Source organism: Peromyscus eremicus, chromosome X (assembly GCF_949786415.1).
Source record: "Peromyscus eremicus chromosome X, PerEre_H2_v1, whole genome shotgun sequence".
NCBI lineage: Eukaryota > Metazoa > Chordata > Mammalia > Rodentia > Cricetidae > Peromyscus > Peromyscus eremicus.
This window is the reverse complement of record NC_081439.1, coordinates 81,728,774-81,753,932: the sequence shown is the minus strand read 5'-3', so window position 1 is coordinate 81,753,932 and position 25,159 is coordinate 81,728,774. Positions and strand designations below refer to the sequence as shown.

Sequence of the window (25,159 nt, the reverse complement as noted above, 5' to 3'; positions counted from 1 at the left end):
ATCTCATTAAGTTAGCCAGGCTAACCGTGAACTCACTGCGTAGTCTGGATGGGCCTTGGACTTAGGATCTTCCTGCCTTCGCCTCCTGAATTGATGGGATTATAGGCCTATAGCATCGTGTCTGGCTTAAAACTCTGTCTTGCATGCCCTAAGTTGTGTTCACAAGGTATATTTCACTGCATATACTGTGCTACTACTGTGCTTGGTGTTGGGGTTCCATAAGTATTTGTAAATGAACAAAGGGCCTTAAGAATTGTGCCTCTGCATCCACCTGCCAGTGGGTGAATTTCAGTGTGTGTCTTTGATTGGCAGGCATCAAGAGAAGAGTCCTGATGCACAACCCAAGATTATTCCTTTCCAGGGTGGGTTTCTTCTCCAAATCAGGACTTCTTCCTTGGTATACCACAAACCCACCAGATTTGTCACAGTCCTTTTGGGGCAGAGCACATAAGGGAGATTTCACCAGTGTGACAGTCAGGAAGCATCCAAGCCGACAAAAGTATCAGAAGAAACAAAGGCACTTTAGGTCACTAGAGGACTCCTGGCAGGAGAGGTAAGACTGAAGCTGATGCCATTTGTTTTCAGCAAGTCAGAATCTACGGGGCCACTGACATTCGGTATTGCTAATATATTGACTAACATAGCATTATGACAGTTCATGAGGGTACTTGAAGTAGTGTGATCAGGGCAATCTTGAGGCCTTGTGAAGGCTAGTAATAGAACTACTTTGGGATTGTAGGCAGTGTTCTTGTCATAGAGTGCATCTTCGTCAGGAAGGAGATCTTAAATTAGGAACTTGCTTCGAAAGAAGGTCCGTGGAGCTGAGCATGGTGGGACACATTTGAAAGTGCAGCCATCAGGAGGTGGAGGCAGGAAGAGCCAGAGTCACCCTCAGCTACATAGCAAGTTTGAGGCTAGCCTGGGATACGTGAAAGCCTGTCTCCAAAACCAAAGTAAAAATGAAAATAAATTAAAACCATGTAAAAACTCAGCAAATAAAAATCAAAATACTATTCAGGGCATGGCAGTTCATGCCTTTTATCTCAGTGCTTGGGAGGCAGAAGCAGTGGGTGAGTTCAAGGCTAGCCTGGTTTACATATAGTTATATAGTCCAGCCAGGACTACATAGTAAGACGCTGTTTCAGAGATGGGGGAGGGGAGTAAGGAGAGAGAAGAAAAATTACTACATGGATTGGGCATGAATAGTCCTGTTACAGCCAAACAAGCAGAAATACACCTTATTTTATGCAACAAATGTATTTTTGAAATCAAATTGTATTTTAAAAGCATTAAGGAGGTTAACCTTTTAGAAGCTCCTAGAAGTAAAGCTTTTTGTAATATGACTAATTACCGCCTGATAAATCTGGATTTTTCTTATACTGAATTTGCCCATCTGTTCTGCTTTATTAAGTAGTAGGCATCACCAAAATGGGCTCTTCTCCCAGACTCCCATCTCCTTAGGGGAATAAGAGTCAGTTGTAGCTTCTGAATTTAAGTAAAACATCAGAGAGATTGGTGGCAGGAAGTACTTATGCATAATAGGTGCTCAGTACATATTTCGATCCTTAACGATGTGTCTGAATTATTTTATTCAAGGCTGGCTGATGTTGTGACTCCACTCTGGAGGCTGAGCTATGAAGAGCAGCTCAAGGTAGGTATCTAGCTTGAGTCTTCTCCCCATACTCCTGCAGCAGAATAGAACTAGACTTATGGAAAACCTGATTGGAGAGTTCAGTCCAGTTGCCCCACACATCTTTTTGTTTTGTTTTGTTTTTTTTTGGAAGCAAAGTGTCATGTAGTTCAGGCATGTCTCCATCTCACTATCATCTCACTATGTAACTAAGGATGACCTGTAGCCTTTAGATCCTCCTGCCTCCTGGATTACAGGAGTACACCGTCACACTTACTGTATACAGTTCCTGGGCTTAAACCCAGGGTTTCACGAATGCCACACAATCACTATGTCAAGGAAACCATGTTCCCAGCCCACCCTGCAGGTCTTTAAATTTGGTTTGCTAATGACTCTGACGATTGAACATTAGGCTAGTTATAGCTTCTAAACTCTAGGCCCGTCTATCCAATTGCTGATGTTCTTTTTTTTTTTTTGTCATCCTTGTGTGTATGGGTAATAATAGAGTCAAATTTCCCAACACAGGAGCCAGCAGCCACATATGTCTATTTAAATTTAAGTGTAGTCAATTTTGCCATAATGCTTGCTTTGAAAACAAATTTGTTCCAATGGATTGATGTATTAGAGAACAATTTGAGCATAATGTAGATTTCCTGTTTGCCAGGAGCAATTTTGTTCACTAGAAGTGCTAGATGAAAGAAGGAAATTGCACCCACTTGAACTGGGCTGTGTAAGAATAGATAAAATGTATATGTGTATATTTCAGCCATCCACTGGTTCCCTCAGTTCTCTGAGGATGTTATGGACCATACCTGTTCCATATTGGTGATCAAATACTCTGCCCAGTGTACTTTCAGTTCCTCATACTATTCCCAAAGTGGTGACCCTTTTGGCACCTGCTTCTACAAACAAATCTTAGGTCTTCGAGGGAAAATTCTAGGCTTATTGTCATAGTCTTCTTTCTTTCTTTTCACAAAATTTTTAGATTCATTTATTATTTTATATGTATGAGTATTTTGCCTTACGTGTATGTGTACATGCACCATGTTCATGCTTGGTGCCTTCAGAGGTCAGATCCCCTGGTACTGGAGTTACTACGGACAGTTGTTAGGTTCTGGGAATCGAACCTGGGTCCTCTGCAGGAACCACAAGTGCTCCTAAATGATGAGACAATTCTCCAGCCCCATATTCTTATTTTGTTTTAGTCATTTGATATGCATAAAGTGGTGCTGTTCTTGTTACATCCTGTGTTGGAAAGTATAAGAGTGTGCGCGCACAGAGACACACACACACTCTTACATACACTCAGCTACAAGAATGACAATAAAAAGCTTAGCATGGTGGTACACACCTTTAATCCCAGCACTTGGCAGGCAGAGATAAGTGGCTCTTGAGTTGGAGGTAAGCCTAGTCTACATAATGGGTTCCAGGCCAGCCAGGGCTACATGGTGAGAGTCTGTCTTAAGAAAAGAAAGAGCAGGTGGCTGGAGAGATGACTCAGTGCTTAAGAGCACAGAGGCCCCCAGGTTTAATCCCTAGCTCCCACATGGCAGCACACAACTGTATATAACTGCAGTTCCAGGGAATCTGACACCTTCTGAACTCCATGGACACCACACACGCACACACGCACATAGTGCATAGACATACATGTAGGCAAAAAACCCAGACACAATAAAATAAAAACAAGTAAATTTAAAAAATCTGAAAGAACTAAAAACAAAGAATGACAGGGAAGAAACTAGAAAGGAGCCCAGGCCCAGACGACAAACAATCCAAACACCATGGGTACGCCCTGGGAATCTGGAGAAGTCAGGTGATGGCTGCGACCAGTAGAAATAAGAACACAAGGGCTGCAAGGTCAGGTATGGCGAACAGGCCCAGCAGGAAGAAAACATACAGTGACCTTCAAGGAAACTGAATCCCAAGCGTTTGGGTGCAGAACTTGAGGACAAGGTTGAGCAGGGATCCTCTGAAGGGCCGCCATTCGAACACTGTGTTAGAATCATCTCCTTCCCTCTGCTTGGTTCTCTGAAAGCTTCTTTCCTGTGTGCATTACCTGATGCATTTTGGCATGTTGTGTGCCTAACCTTCTTTCTCCCGTGAGTCCTTCCGTCGTCTCATGAGGCCCATTTCAAGTGCTCTAGGCACACATGACTAGTGGCTACTGTGTGTGGAGAATGTAGCACAGAGAGAACATTTCCATTACAGGACGTTCTACTGGGCAGCACTGACATATACTTTAAGTGTTTAATCTTAAAGGTCAGATGAAAAGATGAGCTCACACAGAACTCCCTCTTGACCTTTCCTTAGCATCTTATTAAGTCTTTGCCTGTGCTGGATTTCCTGCGTCTCTTATCTGCTAAGTGCATAACCCATGAATCTTGGAGAGAGCCTCTTTTGTCTTCTTTTCTATCCTTTGCAGTGAAAATACAAAATTCTTTGCTGCATTGCTTATATTCCCTCTGTTGCAGGTGAAATTTGAAGCTCAGAAGAAAATTATACAGAGACTAGAGTCGTCCCTACGAGTGCTCCATGGAGTCAGTGGAAGAGTGGCCGCACCCCATTCTGAGGGGCTGCGCTGTCACCTCCATCCTATTATACCCTCTGTAAGTCCCCACCTCCCTAGTTCTTACCCACTGTGGTCTTGAAATGGCTAATGATATCAACAGTGTTCACTGGGTACTTGCTGGAGCCGGGTGATTATCCTGCATCATTTTCTCATTCTTCTCTTTACAATGGCCCTGAGGGATAGGCACTGTCATTTTGTAAATGAAGCTATCAGAGAATACAGGGACTGGGCAATTTACCTAGTGCACACATCTAGAAAGTGTCAGAGCTAATGTTTACATATTCTGGACTGTCTGATACAGAGCTCACTTTATCAGCCACTACCATACTGCCTCCTTAGGCAGACTCCAGACTTTAAAAACCTGCCTAACAGTGCTTCCAAAATAGCAGAATTTCATTTATGGCAGAAATTGGCATACCATGTCCCTTAGACCAAATCTTTTTTTGTGTGTTATAGCCCAACCCTCCTGTTTGTGTCTGTGGCTGCTTTCAGGGCTACAGTGTCACCATCGAGTAGTTATGACAGGTGCCATATGTCCTGCAAAGCTTAAACTATTCCAGCTCTTGACAGGTCAGGTTTGCTGGCTCCTGCTTGGAATTTCTTTTTCTTTTTCAGAGTAGCAAGGAAACTTTATTCAAAAGCAGATCGACAGCACAGATGAGAAATATGCTGTCAAGAGTGTTTGGATCATTTCAGCCACAGACTTTGACGTGTACCATGCCTTCCCCGTCAGCGTCATTGGTCCCCATTCAGAGAACATGGCTGCATTCTCTTTCTTGTTATCTCTTTGATTTTGTGTGATCTCTTGTTCTTCTTCCTTTGCTTCTGTCCTCTCCAGCCCATCGTCAATGGCTACCGAAATAAGTCCACCTTCTCTGTGAACCGGGGCCCAGATGGCAACCCAAAGACTGTGGGGTACTACCTAGGAACTTGGAGAGGTCAGTAGAAAACCAAACAAAACAGACAGACACACAAACCAGTGATGGCGAAGGGTGAGGAGGATGCAGATAACAGTGTCAACAGGAGTGGAACACACAAAGACCTTAAAGAACGCTGACTTGGATACAGCTCCTGATGGCAAGGTTGATCTGGGTTAATTTCTGATGATTACAACGTAAGAGAGATCACTGCCCTTGCCTATTCTTCCTCTAAATGCAATTTGCCAGATAACCCAGTGAGGGCTTAGAGCGAATGTTTCCATTATCACTGCTGCCACCTCATCATTGACATTGGAATCCTTGTTTCTGCTCCTGTCCATATTGGGAGCAGTGCCCTCCTTGGTTGGGAGTCACTGTCAATCCCCATCCTCATAGACCTAAAGACTAGAGCTTTCTGTGCTCAATCCATCTTAAAAGAATTAGAAGGGAAAGTGGGGTACATGGGACAGAAATCACAATGGCATTTTCTGAAACTCAGTTCCTGCATCCATTCCCAGATTCCATTCCTGAGCTTTTTATTTGCCGATTTTCAATAACTTGACTTGAAACACCATCATTTGATATTAGTCACACTGTTTAATATCCATATGCCTTGAACTATAATTCATTAGGGCAAGCAATGCATTTGGCTTTTCCCTTCATGTGCTGAATTAAATGACTTTATGACGTCAGTGTTTGATTATTCACTAGTAGAAAAACAAAACCCATTACATTTTATTTCCCTCTTAAAACCTGAACAGAAAGCAGATATCGTCACATAGCACACTCATGGTATGAGAGGAAGTGTTTAGGACTAGCTCAGTTAAGAACTAGCTGATGAATGGCTAAACCAGGGAACAATTAGGTTTTCTCTGTAAAAAAAAAAATAGCTAAGTACTTGAATTAGGACTTTTGCTTCTTTGTATCAACATATGCCTCCAAAGGAGGGACTTCCAGCTGCTGGGTTAGGATGAAAACCGTATAAATAAATCATTTTTTCTTCACGTAGATGGGAATATCGTCTGTGTACCGTGTAGCCAGCTGAAAAACATCCCGGAAAAACACAGTCAAGTAGCTCAGGTAAAAATGAACAGGGGTGAGTAGAAGATAACCTGGGGCACTGTAGTCTCTGGCCGCTCTGTCCCTGACATTTGAATATTGGTGCCTGCTGTGATTATTGCTGGAGGGAATGAGGGGCTCTGTGCTGAAAGCCTAGCTTTTAATGTGGGCAGAATATTGTCCGGGTTTTGTTCCGGGGAAAGTAGAGAGTGGGAGGCAGAACTGCTGTTGTTATTGGAAATGTCAAGGGGTACAAGGACGTTAGTAGCAGGGAATTAGCAGGAAAGAGGTACTGCTGAGACCACTGTGTTGAGTCAGGTGTTCAAAATATTTAAAAGGTTAATGCTTTCAGCAGAACAAAGAAATACCCTGAGAGTTGTAGGCAATAAGGCAGCTATCGTGGGACTGAGCTGTGACTCAGTGGTAGACCGCTTGTTTATCATGGATGAAGACCTGGCTTTGAGTCCCGGCACCACAAAAAGACGACAACAACAACAACAACAACAAACCAAAAACAAAAACAAAAAACAAATTTCTCATGGGATTGACCCCTGAGACATTGTTGAATCCATCTGTTTTATGAGTCCACTACTGGGTGCCTACTGTGTTTCAGGTAGTGTACCTGGAGCGTGGCTACAGTGGTGGTTCGTTTAAATGATGCCTGTGCTCATGGACAGGAACAACCAAAGGCTGAGACCTCGCTGAGGATTGAACTAGACTCCCCAAGGACTCGCTTCCTCCTCTGCATTCTTACCAGCACCTACCGTTTTCATGCTTCTTGCTTCTGACATTGGGGTGCTGCTTTTTTGTGGGGCACATGATAACGCCCCATCTAGGACACAGCTCTTTTTGTAGACTCATTTTCCTTCCGAATCACCTTCTTGTCCTATTTTTTGTGGGGGATTTTTCTATTTTATTACATTTATTTATGTGCATGGTGTGAGTGTGTGTGTGTGTGTGTGTACATGTACGTGTATACTGCAGTACACTTGGGGAGGTCAGAGGACAAGCGTCTCAGGCATCAAACTCAGGTGGTCAATGTTGGTGGCAAGCACTGTTCCAGTGAGCCATGTCACTGGCCTCTTGTTAGTGATTATTTGAAACTCTTACCTTTCTTTGCTTTTTTTTTTTTTAAACTGATTCACCTTTCCCTTTGGTTTTGGAAGATTAATGTAAAAAGCTCTCAGAAGCAAATTTCTTTGGCTGTTTGTCCATCTGCAAATGTCACTGAAGTCCTACCATTCTTCTAAGTGGAAGAAGTCATTGTTTCCCTTTGCCCCGTCAAAGCTTAGGCTTCTTTTTGTTTGGACTTGATCCCTGCTTCTTAGGTTCCCTGTCCTTCCTTACATACCCCTTCTCCTGTTTTTTTGCCCACACCCGCCTCACAGCTCTTTTTTCTTCATAGTTTGATTAGTATTTCCCACCTTTAAGAAAGCCTAATAGGCTGGGTGGTGGCGCACGCCTTTAATCCCAGCACTTGGGAGGCAGAGGCAGGCTGATCTCTGTGAGTTTGAGGCCAGCCTGGGCTACAAAGTGAGTTCCAGGATAGGCTCCAAGCTACACAGAGAAACCCTGTCTCGAAACGCCCCCCCCAAAAAAAGAAATCCTAATAGTTCTTACTTACGTCTCAGACACTCGACTGAAGTTGATCTTGTCCAAGCCACCAGTGACCTCGGTTTTGTCAAAGCCCATAGAAGCTTTCTGCCCCTAGCTTACTTATTTTCTCTTCCTTTAGCACTGTATCTGTCTTATTCCTGTCTCCCTCCTGAAACACTACCTTCTTCAATTGGTTTTTGATACCATTCTCTGATGGCTTTCCTCCTGTCTCTTTTCTAAATATTTAGTGTGTGTGTGTGTGTGTGTGTGTGTGTGTGTGTGTGTGTGTGCGCGAGTACTTGTGAAGGTTCCCCTGGAGCTAGAGTCATAGGAAGCTGTGAGCTACCTGATGTGGGGACTAGGAACCGAACTTGGGTCCTCTGGAAGAACAACAAGAACAACAAGCTCTCTTAATCCTTGAACCATCTCTCCAGCCCCAACATTCCTCCTATCTTTTTTTTTTTTTTTTTTTTTTTGGTTTTTCGAGACAGGGTTTCTCTGTGTAGCTTTGTGCCTCTCCTGGAACTCACTTGGTAGCCCAGGCTGGCCTCGAACTCACAGAGATCCACCTGACTCTGCCTCCTGAGTGCTGGGATTAAAGGCGTGCGCCACCACTGCCCGGCTCATTCCTCCTATCTTGTTCACAACTTCTCCTTTCCTACTATAGTTGTTGGTGTCTCTGAGGATTCTATCGTAGGCCTTCTGCTTTCTGAATATATTCTTGGGAGATAGCACCCAACCTTAACTGGTTCCTTGAATAGCTACTTAATAAAAGGATAGCTGTTACCTTGTATTTACATTCTGTTGCCCTCTTAAGCTTGAAGAAGTTCCCAGAGGCTGCTGAGCATCCTTAGAAAGCAATCAGCTGGAGATCTTCAAATCAGTGTTGTCCTAATCTGGTCTTCTCAACTTCTGTGCTGTTGCTGTGTGGGTTATATTAGTCTCTCTTGTGAGGGGCTATTAGGTCCATTGTATCATGATTAGCAGTGGCTGTAGTTGTGAGGGGCTATTAGGTCCATTGTATCATGATTAGCAGTGGCTGTAGTTGTGAGGGGCTATTAGGTCCATTATATCATGATTAGCAGTGGCTGTAGTGTCTCGTCTACTAGGTACCATTAGGTGGTAATAACTAAAATTGCTCCTACGTGGCCCCTGGTGAACACAGTTTCCTCCTGCTGCTAACCGCAGTCCTAAACTAAGCTTACCCTCTTATTTTCCCGAATGTTCCCGCCACAGTTTACTTATGGGCGTTCTAGTGGACTAGAAACTTGTGTCATCTTAGCTCATGTCTCAGTCCCCCCTTCCTCCTCGACATCTAAGCCATCTCCAAGTCCTTGCTGGTTTTACTAGTCTAGAAATACCTTGACTCCACCCGGTTCTGCGCTGTCGGCACTTGAGTTCAAATGACCATTCTCTGTCATCTGGACTACTACATTAATGTCTGCACTTGTCTCCCTGCCTCCAGCCTTTCTCTCCATGTCCTCTCCACTCAGAGTCCCAGAGGCCTGTAAAGTGAAGATAACACAGTGCCATTCTCCTGCTGAAAGTTCTACAGTGGTTGCCCAGTCATTTTTAACTCGTTTTTTCCCCCTAAAATTATGCTGTGTTTGTGTTCGTTGTGTGTATGTATGTGTTTGTTTGTGTATGCATGCGCACACAGGCCATGGTACACATGTGGAGATCACAGGACGACTTACTAGAGCTAATTCTCTCCTTCCACCATGCAGGTCCCAGGGATCAAGCTCAGGCGGCCAGGGTTGGCAGCAAGTGCCTTTATCCACTGAGCCCTCTTGCCAGCCCTGCGCGGTGTCTTTTGGAATGAAAGTTTCAATTCTTGACCCTTTCACTTTAGGATCTTCATGACAAGGTTCCCAGCCTTATCTTCTGCCCTCTGCCTCCCCGCTTTCTTCTTCCCATTTGTCCTGAACCCGGGTGGCACTGCCACGCTATCTCATGCCTGCCTGCCTGCCTGCCCTCTCTTTCTAGAACGTTTCCAGTGTGCAGCCACTGCAATAAATATTTATTTGCCAAGATTCACTTCAAGCATCAGTTCAATAGAAAACCATATCCAGCTCCTCACTCTGATTAAGGATCCCTGTCCTCTGTACGTGGGTATCTCTACTGTGCATCTCTTGTACAGCACCTGGTACACCATATTTCACTGTCTGGGTGCTTCCCACACTAGCCTGTGGAGGTAGCGGCTATGTTTTATCTGAACTTCATATGGCACCCAGCGTTGATTCATGTACAGTGTTTGTGAGTGTGGCATATGTTTGGTGAACTAATACTTACTGTTTTAATCTGTGTTCTCATCTACTTTCCATCTATCTTCTTTAGATTATTTTGAAGCACATTGTAGGCATATCACATAAAATGTAAACATTTTGATATGAATTCTAGGAGAAGATAATTTCTTTTAAAAATTTAATTTTATACCACCACCCCACCTAAATATAGACATTTACCCATAATATAAAATACCCGGTATTTAGGTTTGATATTAATTTATCTAGTGTTTTGATTTTGTTTTGAGACAGGGTTTCTCTATGTGAAGCCTTGGCTGTCCTAGAACTCACTCTGTAGACCAGGCTGGCCTCGAACTCACAGAGATCCACCCGCCTCTGCCTTCTAAGTGCTGAGGTAAAAGGCGTGAGCACCACCCCTGGCTTGTGTTTTGATTTTTCTTATAGTTGTTTTTCTCAAGTCAGGATTTTAACAAGATTTATTCTTGGTGTCCTTGGGGTCTAGGTCCAGGCTCCCCATAATACCAACATCTGTGGACGCTCTAGTCCCTTACATGGGAAATGGTGTCTTCCCATATATTTAGATGATCTCTGGATTACTTGTAATTCTTTTTTTTCCCCGGCGCTGAGGACCGAACCCAGGGCCTTGTGCTTGCTAGGCAAGTGCTCTACCACTGAGCTAAATCCCCAACCTCCTTGTAATTCTTTTTTTTTTTTGTTTTGGTTTTTCGAGACAGGGTTTCCCTGTGTAGCTTTGCGCCTTTCCTGGAACTCACTTGGTAGTCCAGGTTGGCCTTGAACTCACGGAGATCTGCCTGGCTCTGTCTCCGAGTGCTGGGATGAAAGGCGTGCACCGCCGCTGCCACCACCACCACCCGGCTACTTGTAATTCTTAATACAGTGTAAATGCTGTGTAAATAGTAAACCAACAGCTATGTAAATAGTTGTTACACTCTATTGTTTGGGGCCAAAATAGAGAATGGTTTAGATGTTCAGTCCAGACACTTAGTTTTCAAAAGTTTATTTCTTTTGTGTATGGGGGTGCATGGCTGTGTGCCCTAGCATGAGTGGGGAGAGAGGATGGCTTGGAGAATTTGCTTTTCTCCGTTCACCATGTGGGTTCTGGGGATTAAATTTAGGTCATCAGGCTTACGTGGCAAGCAACTTCACCCTCTGAGACATTTTGCCAGCCCATGGCTCCACGTTTTTATTTTCACTTTTGATATTTTTGCCTTTTTGTGTCAGGGTCTTACTCTGAAGGCCAGGCTGTCCTGGAACTCCCATGTAGCTCATGCTGCCCTCAGACCTGCACTTAATTTCCTGCCTCAGCTTCTGAGAGCTGGCGTTGTAGGTGGGAGCCAATAAGCTTGACTTTTTCAGATTAAAAAACCCTTTTTATTTTAATTTTGTGTGTCTATAGTGTGTATGGACCCATGGGTGTGAGGTGTGTGCACTTACGTCCGTGCTTGTAGAGACCACAGGAGGGCGTTGCGTGTTCTCCCCTATCAGTATGTACCCTATTCTCTTGAGACAGGCTTCTTACTGAAGCTGGACCTTCTGAGTTTTTGGCAAGACTGGATGCCGGCAAGCCCAGAGACCCTCCTGGTTTTCCCTGCCATCCTCCATTGCTGGGATTACAGGTATATGCCACTATGCCCAGCTTTTTCTGTTTGTTTAACATGGGTGCTGGGACCCAAATTCAGGTCTTTATGCTTGTATAAACACCCCTACCAGACCAAGATTTCAATTTTTTGAAAAAGTTATTTATTTATATCACGGTCTCTCTCTCTCTCTCTCTCTCTCTCTCTCTCTCTCTCTCTCTCTCTCTCTCTCTCTGTGTGTGTGTGTGTGTGTGTGTGTGCATGTGTGTCCATATCCATGTCCCACATTGGTCTTGAGCTTACTATGTATGACCTTGAACTTTTTTTCTAAGACAGTATTTCACCATGTAGCCCTGTTGGCTGGCCTGGAACTCACAGGGATCTTCGTGCCTCTGTCTCCAGAATGCTGAGGTTAAAGGTGTGTGCCTCCATGCCAGGGTGACCTTGAACTGCTTATCCTATTGTTTCTACTGGAAAATTCCTGCTGTGGTTACAGGCATGTGCCACCACACTTGGTTTATATGGTACAGGGGATTGAACCCAGAGTCTTGCACATGCTAGGCAAGCATAGTCCCAACTGAGCTATATCTTTATCTTAGTAGATTTGTTTTTATTGTTTCTTTGATTTAATTTCATTTTATAATTTTTTAAAATAGCTACATGATTCTAGAGACAAATCTAGAAAATAAAGTTGCATTCAGAGAGGTCAAATTTTACTGGGTGTGGCACACACCTTTAATCCTAGCACTTGGGAGGCAGAGGCAGGGCCATCTCTGTGAGTTTGAGGCCAGCCTGATCTTATTAGCAGCTTCCAGGACAGCCAGGACTACATTAGAGAGACCTTGTCTCAAACAAATATAGAGAGAGGTCAAATACTGATCTCTGACCCTTCTTCCAGACTTTTCCCTCCTTTTACAGCAACTATTTTTGTCTTTTTTTGTGTTGAAAAAATGTTAGATATTTTAAATCTCTCCCTTTGTAGTTAAAGAATGGCTAACTCTATACAGTGTTTTACACTTGGGTTTTTAAACATTATATATATATATTGAGACTGTCTCATGTCCCCAGCCTTGAACTTACTGTGTAACTGAGGATGACCTTGAACTCTTCTGAACTGCCTGTTTCTATGTCCTAAGTACTGAGATTACAGGCCTATGGCACAGCTGGCTTGTACTTCCATTGAGAATATTATTTATATATTTGAGAATTTCATACACACACACACACACACACACATACACACACACACACACATTTATTTTGGTTTTTCGAGACAGAGTTTCTCTGTGTAGTTTTGGTGCCTGTCCTAGATCTCACTCTGTAGCCCAGGCTGGCCTCAAACTCACAGATCCACCTGCCTCTGCCTCCCGGGTGCTGGGATTGAAGGCATGTGCCACCACCGCCTGGCGAGAATTTCATGTATTTATACCATATATTTTGATGATATTTACCCCTTTACTCTCCTTAATTCCTCCTGGACCCCGTCTTCACATCTCTTTTCAAACACCATGTCCTCTCTTTTACAGTTCCTTCTTCTAGCTGCATAGCACTATGTAGTATAGATACATTTTAAGTTTTTGTTTTTATTGGCATGGTCAATTGCCTCCTTTCCATACTTGCTTAGTTTTCTATGAACCTTTTGCTAATTTTCCCTAGATGCTTTAAAAGCTCTGTCAAGCATCCATTAGTGTTTTCCATCTGCTCAGTAGCTTCTGTTTGTTCTTCCCCAAAGACCTTTTCTCTGGAATCTGTCTTCCTGGCCCCATTTAGGCCTTTCTTCATAGCTATCATCCTGGGACTTCTTTCTCTTAACGTGTGTGTGTGTGTGTGTGTGTGTGTGTGTGTGTGTGTGTGTTGGGGGCATATGTACACATTTTGTGTGACACTCTTCCCTGGGGAGACGTAGTCAAATGTCTACTTACTCTAGGTAGGGAGCCAATGATAGACTCAAGTGGGGATATCACCACAGTTGAGCTTGGCAAACCAGTGAGTTTTATTGGGGTTACTTCCAGGAGTATAGGGGAGGATCTACTTACAGGAACAGAAATGACTCAAAGACAGCTGCATCCTGAAAAGCCCACCCCAGCATGGGTGACAGCCCGTCAAAGCTGGAAACCTAGAGTGCACTGTACAATCTGCAGGCAGTTCGACAGGCTGGAGAGTGTCTCTTCCAGGCAGCTTGGCCGATCTGTCTCTTATAGGTATCCCTGCTTGTCTGAGAGTGTCTCTCAGCAGTTCTTACTTACACAGCTTACACATGCTTTGGGAAGAACTGTCTAGTGAATCTGATCAGTTTGGGGGACTTCCTGAAGTCATTGAGTTGTTTATTTTCTGAGCTTAGGATCTTCTGTAAAGGACGAAGTGTTTTACCTCCTCTTAAAATATCCTGCTGTTTCATCTCCCCTTTAACACCCCGTGTTTTAATGAGCTCCAAGATGGAGAGTTTTATCTCAGGAAACTGCTGCACAGAAGCACATGTGCCTGTGAGTGCATACATGCCACTGTGCATGCTGAGGCCGGAGGCATATGTTGGGTGTCTTCCTTAATCACACCCCGCTTTACTTTTTGAGACAGATTCTTTTTTTTTTTTTTTTGAGACATGGAGACCAGGCTGGCTTTGAATTTGGCGCAGCCCTGCCTTGGCCTCTCGAGTGCTGCAATTACATTTATGTGGCACTACCCAGTAGTCTTGTCTTTCCTCTTTCTTACATCCTCTCTTGCTTTCTTGGTTTGTACCTTCATTTGTCTAGAGTACAATCTCCAGTAGCTTCTTGCGGAAAGATATCTAGGATATAATTGTTAGATTTTTACAGGTCTGTGTGGAACACTTGTTTTCTACCCTGAAAAGACTGAAAATGTCTGTAGATTGAAAGTCCTGGCTTTGAAATCACTTGACCTTGTGAAGTTTGCAGACTGTGTTTCACGGTCATCCTGTCAGCAGGGTTGTGTGGGTCTTAACGGATCCTGATCCTTTGTAGGTGATGCCTCCTTCCTTACCTGATTTCTTGGACACTTTTAGGGAACCTATCTTTCCTTTTCTCCTTTCTTTGAGGGTTGGGGTGGGGAGGGACAAAGTCTCGCTCAGTAACCTTGGCCATCCTGCTGCTTTTACCTATCAAGTGCTGGGATTACAGGCATAAGCTACCATGCCTAGTGTAGGGAAATCTGTCTTTATCATCAAATTTAATGACCATGTGGCCCTTTCTTTACTTCATTGTACTGAACACTTCTTAGGACTTGTCCATCTGGGAACCAATACTTCAATATAGAGAATTTTCTTTTTCTTTGAGTATCTTCTCAATCTGCTCTGTTTTCTGTGTTCTCCTCCTCCTCCTCCTCCTCCTCCTCCTCCTCCTCCTCCTCCTCCTCCTCCTCCTCCTCTTCTTCTTCTTCTTCTTCTTCTTTTTGTTGGTTTTGGAGACAGGGTTCTCTGTGTAGCCCTGGCTGTCCTGGAACTCACTTTGTAGATCAGGCTGGCCTTGAACTCAGAGATCCTCCTGCCTCTGCTTTTTTGAGGGCTGGGATCAAAGGTGTGCACTACCGTGCCCGGCTGTTCTCTTTTTTCTACCTCCTATTCTTTGAATCTTAGAGTTCATTGGCTGCTTTTATAACCTCTAACACTTTCCTACCTCATATTCTCCAACTTTTTTGCCTTTTTGTGAAAAATTCTTGACCTAAATGCCAAAATGTTTGCTGATTTTCTTCTATTATTATTATTATTATTATTATTATTATTATTATTATTATTATTATTATCTCTGTTCCTTTAACACCCTATTGTTTTCAGTAATGTAGCATCTATCCATCCATCTGTCCATCTATCCATTTGTCTATCATTTGTCCCCTTTGGGATTTCTTCCTCTTTAATTTTGTATTTTATCATGGAGGCTTTCCTCAGCTTGCCTGGTTGTTTATATTTAAAAAAACCAATTGGGGGTTGGGCTTGAGTAGGTATGCTGTTTCTTGGGTTCACTTCTAGTGACTGTAGGGCTCTCTCTCATGTTTCTGTCAGTCAAGAGCAATAATGTGGGGCTGTTACTTTCTCAAAGAATCATCTTCAAATCTCCCACCCAGTTGCTTGTGTGCAAAGAAAGGGTCCTATTGTTAGTAATACAGGTTTATATAGACTCTTGCTGGATCTTATCTCTTCATTTTGTGCTTGGTATAAAAGGGTCAGTGCTTTTGTGGCTCAGATTTTTCCTGAGAAGAGCCTCCAGTCACCTGATAAAGAAGGGTCACCAGATCGAGCAATTTCTTGGTGGGATGAAAGGGTGAATTTGTTTCCCTTTTTAAAAATAATTCTTTTATGTGTATGGGTGTTTGCCTGCAATTATAGCTGTACACCGCATGTGCTTAGTGCCTGTGGAGGCGGAAGAGGGCATTGGATCCCCTGGGACCGGAGTTCTGATTGTGAGACACTGTGTGGATGCTGGGAATTGGACATGCGTCCTCTCCAAGAGCAGTGCTCTTAACTGTGAAGCTATCTCTTTGCTTCCCAGCTTTGATGCACAGTCTTGCCATGTAGCTCAGGCTGGCCTGTATCCCAAACTGGCATCAAACTTACACTTCTCCTGCCTCAGTCTCCCAAGTGATGGGACTAGAAGTATGTATCCCTTTCCCACTTATTTTTTGTGTTCCGATTTTTAGTCAAACACTGATTTTAGCCGAGTTCTTTATCATGTTACTGTCTTCTCAGGTTCTTGATCTTTAGGAAGAATAGTTTAGTGAGTACACTGTAAGGGAGCAGTGGGCTGGACAGAATTACAGTACTGCCTGCATCCCTTTTGTGGTACTTTGTACCTTCAAGCACGAGCCTCTCCTGGACTGTGTGGGGGTGATAAACCTTGTATCTTCTTCAGGTTCCCCTTTTGTGAGTTTTGAGACTAGATCTTGTATGTAGCCTAGGCTAGTCTGGAGCTTTCTATCTCCCCAATGCTGCCCTTTACGTGCCAAGACTACAGGCATGAGTCACCACCTCCAGCTCAGCTTTTTCTCTGCTTTGTTTTTTTTAATATTTATTTTTCCTTTTATCGTGTGTATGAGTGTTTTGCCTACGTGTGTGTGTGTGTGTGTGTGTGTGTGTGTGTGTGTGTGTGTGTGTTTGTATGCCTGGTACCCACAAAGGCCAGCTAAGAGCAATTGTGTGTGTGTGTGTGTGTGTGTGTGTGTGTGTGTGTGTTTGTATGCCTGATACCCACAAAGGCCAGCTAAGAGCAATTGTGTGTGTGTGTGTGTGTGTGTATCTCTGTGTGTATGTGTGTGTATGTTTGTATGCTGGTACCCACAAAGGCCAGCTAAGAGCAATTGTGTGTGTGTGTGTGTGTGTGTGGTGTGTATTTGTGTGCCTGGTACCCACAAAGGCCAGCTAAGAGCAATTGTGTCGTGTGTGTGTTTGTATGGTGTATCTCTGTGTGTACGCGTGTGTATGTTTGGTATGCCTGGTACCCACAAAGGCCAGCTAAGAGCAATTTTGTGTGTGTGTGTGTGTGTGTGTGTGTGTGTGTGTGTGTATTTGTATGCCTGGTACCCACAAAGGCCAGCTAAGAGCAATTGTGTATGTGTGTGTGTGTGTGTGTGTGTGTAATTATATGTCTGGTACTCACAAAAGCCAGCTAAGAGCAATGTGTGTGTGTGTGTGTGTGTGTGTGTGTGTGTGTGTGTATGTTTGTATGCCTGATACTCACAAAGGCCAGCTAAGAGCAATTGTGTGTGTGTGTGTGTGTGTGTGTGTGTGTGTATGTTTGTATGCCTCGTACCCACAAAGGCCAGCTAAGAGCAATTGTGTGTGTGTGTGTGTGTGTGTGTGTGTGTGTGTGTATGTTTGTATGCCTGATACTCACAAAGGCCAGCTAAGAGCAATTGTGTGTGTGTGTGTATGTGTGTGTTTGTATGCCTGGTACCCACAAAGGCCAGCTAAGAGCAATTGTGTGTGTGTGTGTGTGTGTGTGTGTGTGTGTGTGTGTGTGTACCCACAAAGGCCAGCTAAGAGCAATTGTGTCTGTGTTGGTGTGTGTTTGTATGCCTGGTACCCACAAAGGCCAGCTAAGAGCAATTTTGTGTGTGTGTGTGTGTGTATGTGTGCCTGGTACCCACAAAGGCCAGCTAAGAGCATTTGGGATATGGCTGGCTTTCTGTAGAAAGTAACGTACAGACTCAGGTGCGTGTTTACTAGGTAGTAAGGTGCAAGTTAATAATAGGGGGCAATGAGGTGAACATTAACAGGCCATATCGTGTAGTGAGAGATCATTGTAGTTCTTTTACCATTATTGTGAGTGAAATTGGGAAGCTGTTGAGAGTTGTGATGGGCAGGGGGGTGTCATCATCAGATTAGTTTTAATAGGATCACTTGGATTATGTGTATCTTTCTCCCTCAGGTTCCCCTGTCCCTTGAAATAGTCTCCCTTTTGCTTTCATGCATTTAAAAAAATCTACATTTTATAGATGAGAGAAAACATTTTACTTGCTTTCTGAGTCTGGCTTCTTTGGCTTAATATGATAATCTCCCATTCCATCCATTTTCTTGCAAATGACATTATTTCATTCTTCTTTACAGCTTAATAAAACTCCATTGTGTATTATATACCACCTTGTCTTTGCCTGTCCCTCTGCTGATGGACATCTAGGCTGGCTCCACATTTTGGCTATTTTGAATAGCGCAACAACAAATGTGGATGGGCAGACATCTCTCTCTGTGTTATGCTGATTTGGGTTTCTTTGGGCATATACCTGGTGCTATGGTCTGGCTGGATCCTAACGGTAGTTTTGTCTCTAGGTTTTTGAGGAACCATACTGAAATCCATTTGGCAGCACTGATTTACACTCTCACCAACATGTTTGAAGTCCTCCCATCCCTGACAGCGTTTGCTGTTGGTCCTCTTGCTGATAACCACCTGATGGGGGTGAGGTGGAGTTTCTGTGTATTTTTAATGTGTATGTCTGTGGTGGTAAGGATATTGAAAATTGTAAATATGGAGGGTTTTTTGCCAGTAAATTTGACTATTTTTGACTTTTTAACATTTGAGTTTGTTATATAGTCTGGATATTAATCTCCTATTAGATGCACAGACAGCAAAGATTCCTCATGTTCTCTTGTTTTCTCTCTACTCAGTAACTGTTCCATTTGTTGTTCAGAAGCTTTTTTTTCTTGGTTTTTCGAGACAGGGTTTCTCAATGTAGCCCTGACTGTCCTAGAACTCCTTGTAGACCAGGCTGGCCTTGAACTCAGAGATCCACCTGCCTCTGCCTCCCACGTGCTGGGATTAAAGGCGTGCACCACCACCACCTGGCGTTTGTTGTTCAGAGACTTTGTTGTTGTTGTGTTTTTTCAAGACAGAGTTTCTCCATGTAGTTTGGTGCCTGTCCTGGATCTTGCTCTGTAGACCAGGCTGGCCTTGAACTCACAGAGATCAGCTTGGCTCTGCCTCCAGAGTGCTGGGATTAAAGGCATGTACCATTGCCGCCCGGCTGTTCAGAGACTTTTAATCTGACTCAGTCAATGAAGTTACAGCCTTAGCCAATTTCATTGTTATGTGAATGCCGTAGAGTGTACTTCTACAAACTTGTGTGGTAGATAGCCTACTAAACACTTAGGCTCTATGGCATGAATTCAGCCTGTTGTTCATAGAGGCAGAGTAGACAAAAGAACTCAAGAATAATCAAGCACAAGAGAAAGTGGTATAATCATGAGATACTGTAAACACTGCATGTATGAGGCTGCTGCCAGTGTAGTTCAGTGTTTATGCTTTACAGTGAATGTTATTTGTATGAGTAATATACTATGAAATAATAGAAAGTATAATATAAGAACTGCATAAGGCAGTTAGCAATCATGTATTATCGTCATCAAGTATTATGCACTATGTATCATTGTATGTGGTGTTCTTTTATATGGCTGCCAGTAGAGTAGGGGTTGGTTGTACCAGCAGTCTGGGAAGAGGAGGAGCTGGTAAACGGGGCTGAAATGGAGCAGCTAGTGAGGTCGAAGGAAGCAGGACAGTGGTGTTCTGGGAGCCAAAACATGGAGAAGACACATTCACCAGCTGCGTCCAGTGTTGCTGAGGATGGACCGTTGGACTTCAGGACCAGGTAGTTGGTGACCTTAATGCAAACAGTTTAGGTGGAGTGGTGGGAACCTTATTCAAGTGGTTGAATAGAAGAATACGAGATGGGGATATGTACAGTTCTTGTGTGTTTGGCTACAAAGCGGGGGAGGGGGGGCAGGGAAGAAGTAGAGTATTACCTAATAGGGACTATGGACTCAGGAAAGTCTTTCTTTTGAGATAGGGTCTCATGTAGCCCAGGCTGGCGTCCAACTTACTACACAGCCGAGGATAACCTTGACTTCTCGGTTCTTCTGCTTGCATCTCACAAGCTCTGGGAGGATTGCAGGCGTGGTACCTGGCTCCTTGATTTTTCTTTCTTTTAAACATGAAAAAAAAAAAAGATTCGTTTATTTTGTGTGTGTGAGTGGTTTTATCTGTATGCATGTATGTATACTATGTGTATGTCTGATGCCTACAGAGGCCAGGAAACGGGATTGGCTCATCTGCAGCTGGGGTTACAGATGACTGTAAACCATCTGCTCAGTGCTGGGAACCAACCAAGGTCCTGTAGGCAAGCAGCCAGTGCTCTTCGCCCCTGTGCCATTTCTCCAGCCTGCCTTGCTTTTTCTGAAAGAGAAAGTAAAAGAATGTGTGTCTGTTAATGGGAGTGATCTAGCACTGAGGCAGAAAACGATATTTCAGGGGAGAAGAAAGATAACTGTTTGAACAATGGGCGTAAATAACAGTACATTTTCTAACTCCTTTGTTTCATCTGAGTAGGATTTTTAGGTAGAATATTCTGCTATTTTAATTAGAAGATCTTTTGTCTTCATACCTAAGTGTTCTCATGTAACAACAGGGGTCATTCTTCATTTTACAATGGTCATACAGTGATGGAGTTGTAGTTCTTACTTCCTTAAACATTATTTCTAGATGAGGCTTCGTTTTTCCCACCATCATCTTTCCAAGACTTCTGACATCTGCGTCTTGCTTCCACAAAGCATCCCTTTTTAACCAAAAAGTAAATAACAATTGAACTGGAGGACTGGACTGAGCTGTAACATAGTTGGCATCTAATTGTATGTTATAGAAATGATAGGTTTGTACCAGGAAGTTATAAGTAAGAATAAATCACAGCAGCTTAGTAAGGCATTCGGAAGTGGTGCCAGGAATAATTCACAGAAATGGCACTTTCTTGGGTTTAGTATCACATAGAGAATAAACTGAGGTCTTGTATCTGAATATGTTTTCTATTTATTCATAAATACCTCCTTTCCAAAAATATTATTGAGCATGTATTTTATGCCAGATTGAGGATATAATACTAAACCTTCATGGAACTTAGAGTTTAAAATATAAAAAATGATGATGTCCTCCATAAGGTCATGGGGCAGGGTTGGCTGCAGAGCCCCGGCAAGCCTAGAACTTAGGATCTTCCTGCTTCAGTCTCCTGAGTGCTAGAATTACAGATGTGTGTTACCATGGCTGGCCAAGGAGCATGTTTTTGTGTCACTTTTCTTCTTAGGGCTACTTAAGTAAATTACTGCAGGCCTGAGGTCTAAACAACAGAAGTTTAGTTCCTTCTTGTTTGGAGTTTCAAGTCTAAGATCAGGGTCTGGCCGGTTTGTTTTTAACTCAAGCCTATGGCCAGCTTTATACTGGGGCTGCACATGGTCTTTTCTCTGCACGTTTAGCCATTATGTTTTTTGATGTGCTCACATTTCTCTTCCTCTTTCTCCTTCCTTCTTTCCTTCCTTCCTTCCTTCCTTCCTTCCTTCCTTCCTTCCTTCCTTCCTTCCTTCCTTCTTCCTCCCTCTTCTTCTCCTCCTCTTTCTCCTTCTCCTTCTTCTTCCGACTGGGTCTCATGTAGCCCAGGCTAGGTTCAAACCTGTTATGTAGACAAGGATTACCTTGAATTTCTGATCCTCCTGCTTCTATCTCCCAAAGGCTGGTATTACAGGTATGTGCCACCATGCCCAGTTTTTATGCAGTGTTGGGGATGGGAAACCCAGTACTTCCTGCGTACCAGGCAAGCACTCTACCATCTGAGCTATATTTCTACCTCTGCCTTTCTTCTTCTTAAAAAGATGCTGGTCAGATTGGATTAAGTGTGCTTAGTGTCTGTCATAGTTAGGGTTTCTGTTGCTATGAAGAGACAACATGACCACAGCAATTCTTATAAAGGAAAACATTTCATTGGGGCTGGCTTACAGTTTCAAAGGTTTAGTCCATTATCATCATGGTGGGACATGGCGACGTGCAGGCAGACATGGTGCTGGAGACGGAGCTGAGAGTCCTACATCCTGATCCACAGGCAGTAGGAGAGACTGTCTAGTGGACATGGCTTGAGCATATATGAGGAGACCTCAAAGCCAGCTTCTGCTACTTCAACAAGGCCACACCACCTAAGAGTGCCACTGCTTATGGGCCAAGCATTCAGACATGAATCTGTGGGGCCATACCATTTCAAACCACCACAGTGGCCTCTTTTTCATTTAATCACCTCTTAATTTTGTGTACTTTTGAGAGTCTAACTAAGTAGCCTAGAATGATGTTGAACTTGAGATGGTCTGACCTCAGCCTCTTGAATCCTTGAAGTATGTTGACTACTGTGTCTGGCTTCCTTACTTCATTAAAGGTCTGTTTCCAAATGCAGTCATGCTCTGAGGAAATGGGGGTAAAGCTTCAACATATGTTTTGGGGAGCATAATACAGCCTCAAACAGTGACCCAGAATGCATAATGAGCTGTTGAACTTGTTCCTTCTGCCTATGTATAATATCAGTTTCTTCTTAGTACTATGAAGTATTCCTTCGACAGTCTTCAGTGGAACCCTGTCTTCTGTTTCATGAAGGTGGACACTGGCGTGAGCTCACAGTTCGAACCAATAGCCAAGGACACACAATGGCTATCATCACTTTTCATCCCCAGGGATTAAGTCAGGTAAGTCTGCCAGGATAAGAAGCCACTTCTGTGGTAACTCTGTACTATGCTCCTGGGCATTTTTGGAAGTTTTAGAGCAGTTTTATAGCATAAACCACACACCTACAGAATATTTGTGTAGAGAGCAGGTTTGAGGATGAAGAGGAGTTGGTAAGAATATAACTTAACCATACTGCTGGCATAATCAAATCATGAAGACTGTGGCTAGGTTACCCAAGATAATTACTGTACACAGACTCGCAAGTATTTTCCCAAGAACTTTGCTCATAGTAGTAGACTCTATTGAACCCAAAAGCTGTTTCCATAGAGATTTGCATGTCCAACTTTTATAACTGAAATACTTCACACGCTCTGCTAGCATAGTGGCAAGCATAGCAGCTTTCCAAATTACGCTTTACATTTGTAATGCACTTAGCACTTTCAGACAGTGTTCTAGTTTGCTGTCTGTTGCTGTGATAAAAACCATGACTAAGAGCGACTTGAGGAAGAAAGGATTTATTTCACCTTACATCTCATCGTCAGCCTTGAAGAGGAGTCAGAGTAATAATTCAAGGCAGGAACCTAGAGGCAGGAACTGAAGCAGAGGTCATGGAGGAATGCTGCTTACTGGCTTGCTCCCTATGGATTGCTCAGTTTGCTTTTATTTTTAGATTTAAAAATTATTTTATGTGTATGAGTGTATGCATGTATGTATGTGCACCAGTGTGTACCTGGTGCCCAAGAAGGTCAGAAGAGGGCTTTGGATCCTCTGAGACCAGAGTTACAGACAGTTGTGAGCCACCGTGTGAGTACTGGAAATCAAGCCCAGGTCCTCTGCAATGGCAACAAGTGCTCTTTTCTTTTTTTCTTTTTTTTTTTTTTCGAGACAGGGTTTCTCTGTGTAGCTTTGGAGCCTGTCCTGGAACTCACTGTGTAGCCCAGGCTGGCCTTGAACTCACAGCGATCTGCCTGGCTCTGCCTCCCGAGTGCTGGGATCAAAGGTGTGCACCACCACCGTCCGGCTGCAACAAGTGCTCTTAACCATAGAACCAACACTTCAGCTTTCAGATATACCTAAGTACCACTTTCCCAGGGATGACACCGCCCGTAGTGGTCTGGACTTTCCCACAACAGCCATCAATTGAGAAAAAGTCCACTCAACATGCTCACAGGCCAGGTGTATGGAGGCAATTCCTCAGCTGAGACTCCTCATTCCTAGATCACTATATCTTGCATCCTGTTGACAAAACAACAACAGAACCCCAACCAGTGCAGATAATCTCATTTGGAAACATCCCTATACTTAGTAAATTATCTCAGCCAGTTTATGAAGTCGGTAGGTGTAAGAAGAATGTTACCACCTTCATTGTATAGATTATCAAATGGAGGCACAGTCACATGGAAGGTTAAAGAGCCAGGTAACTACAGAGCTAGGATTTGACTCGGAGTCCTTTGATTCTTGGCCTGCTCTCTTAAATTCTATAGCTCTGACGTGGTTTATAACCCTGTGTCTGTATGCCAAGCTAGTCTGTAGTTATTAGCAATATTAGAATTCTAATATATTCTGTAGTCAGAAAAAAGGAGTTCATTATTTACCATGTTCATTATTTATCTTTTACATTTAATTGGATGTTAGAGAACAACTTGACATGAGTCATTTCTCTCCTTCCACGTTACGGGTCCCAGGGATTGAACTCAGGTCATTGGGCCGGATGGCAAGCACCTTTACCCACTCAGCCATCTTGACGACCCGCCACATTCTTTCTTTGCTGTTTCCTGGTTCATTTCTTCTAGGACTCACGTCTTCTGAGGTGATATTTGAGTGGGTGGTTGGGATAGCAAAAGCGGAGAAGTATGAAGGGATTTGAAAGGTTATTTTCTGTGCATGCTGGGACAGAAGCTTAGTTTAGCTCCTTGTTTATAAGAATAACTCCCACTTTCTTTGGAGAACTATTAGAGGCTCAAACTAGAGAAAGTGCCGGTTCTATTGTATGAGATTTGTCGGAAGCTGAGAAGCCAAGCAGTGCTTTGACTGAGATGTGGAAATAGCCTGTTATTGTTGAGTTTGCCCTGCAGAACACTGCTTTATGCTAAGTGTTATTTATAATAGAACTTGAGAAATGTGTCTTCTTGTCTGACTGCTTCAGGGCCGATTACCGGGGCTATTGGCAAGAGAATTTGTCAGGGATGAGTGTTTGCTTGACTCATGATTTCGTGTTCTGGGCAGGAGGAGCTCTGTGTTCAGAAGGTGACCTTGAGGGACTTTTTCACTAAAGGCCCTGGAGCAGTCTGTGAATTGACCTCACTCTATTTCCAGGAAAGGTAAGCCTGGGGCAGCCAGACGGGAAATAGAGGCTGCAGGCTTGCCATAGCCTGGGTTTGGGCTTTGCTGATGGTGGGCTACTGAGAGTGGAGGCCCACAAGCTAGTTAGACCTGCCTTTCATACACCAGCCACATCTGGGAACCCGGGCTGGAATAGGAAAGTGAAGTGGGGGTATGGTAGCTTTAAACTTCTCAAAATCTAAACAAAAAAATATAAAATGAGAGTGTGCACATGTACCTCCCTCCATCCCTCAA

The 25,159-nt window shown here is 43.5% G+C and overlaps 1 protein-coding gene across 1 annotated transcript in view; it reads left to right on the top strand.

Moving 5' to 3' along the window:
* Positions 1-311: 311 nt before the first annotated feature.
* The window catches only part of Trmt2b (tRNA methyltransferase 2 homolog B), a 41,785-nt gene continuing 16,937 nt past the window's right edge, over positions 312-25,159 (top strand). Inside the window, exons 1-7 of the mRNA XM_059250700.1 lie at positions 312-553; positions 1,597-1,651; positions 4,105-4,239; positions 5,041-5,140; positions 6,129-6,199; positions 22,456-22,602; positions 24,809-24,903. Of these exons, the coding sequence (XP_059106683.1) occupies positions 333-553; positions 1,597-1,651; positions 4,105-4,239; positions 5,041-5,140; positions 6,129-6,199; positions 22,456-22,602; positions 24,809-24,903 (824 nt within the window). The 5' untranslated portion in view covers positions 312-332. The remainder of the gene's footprint in view (positions 554-1,596; positions 1,652-4,104; positions 4,240-5,040; positions 5,141-6,128; positions 6,200-22,455; positions 22,603-24,808; positions 24,904-25,159) is intronic.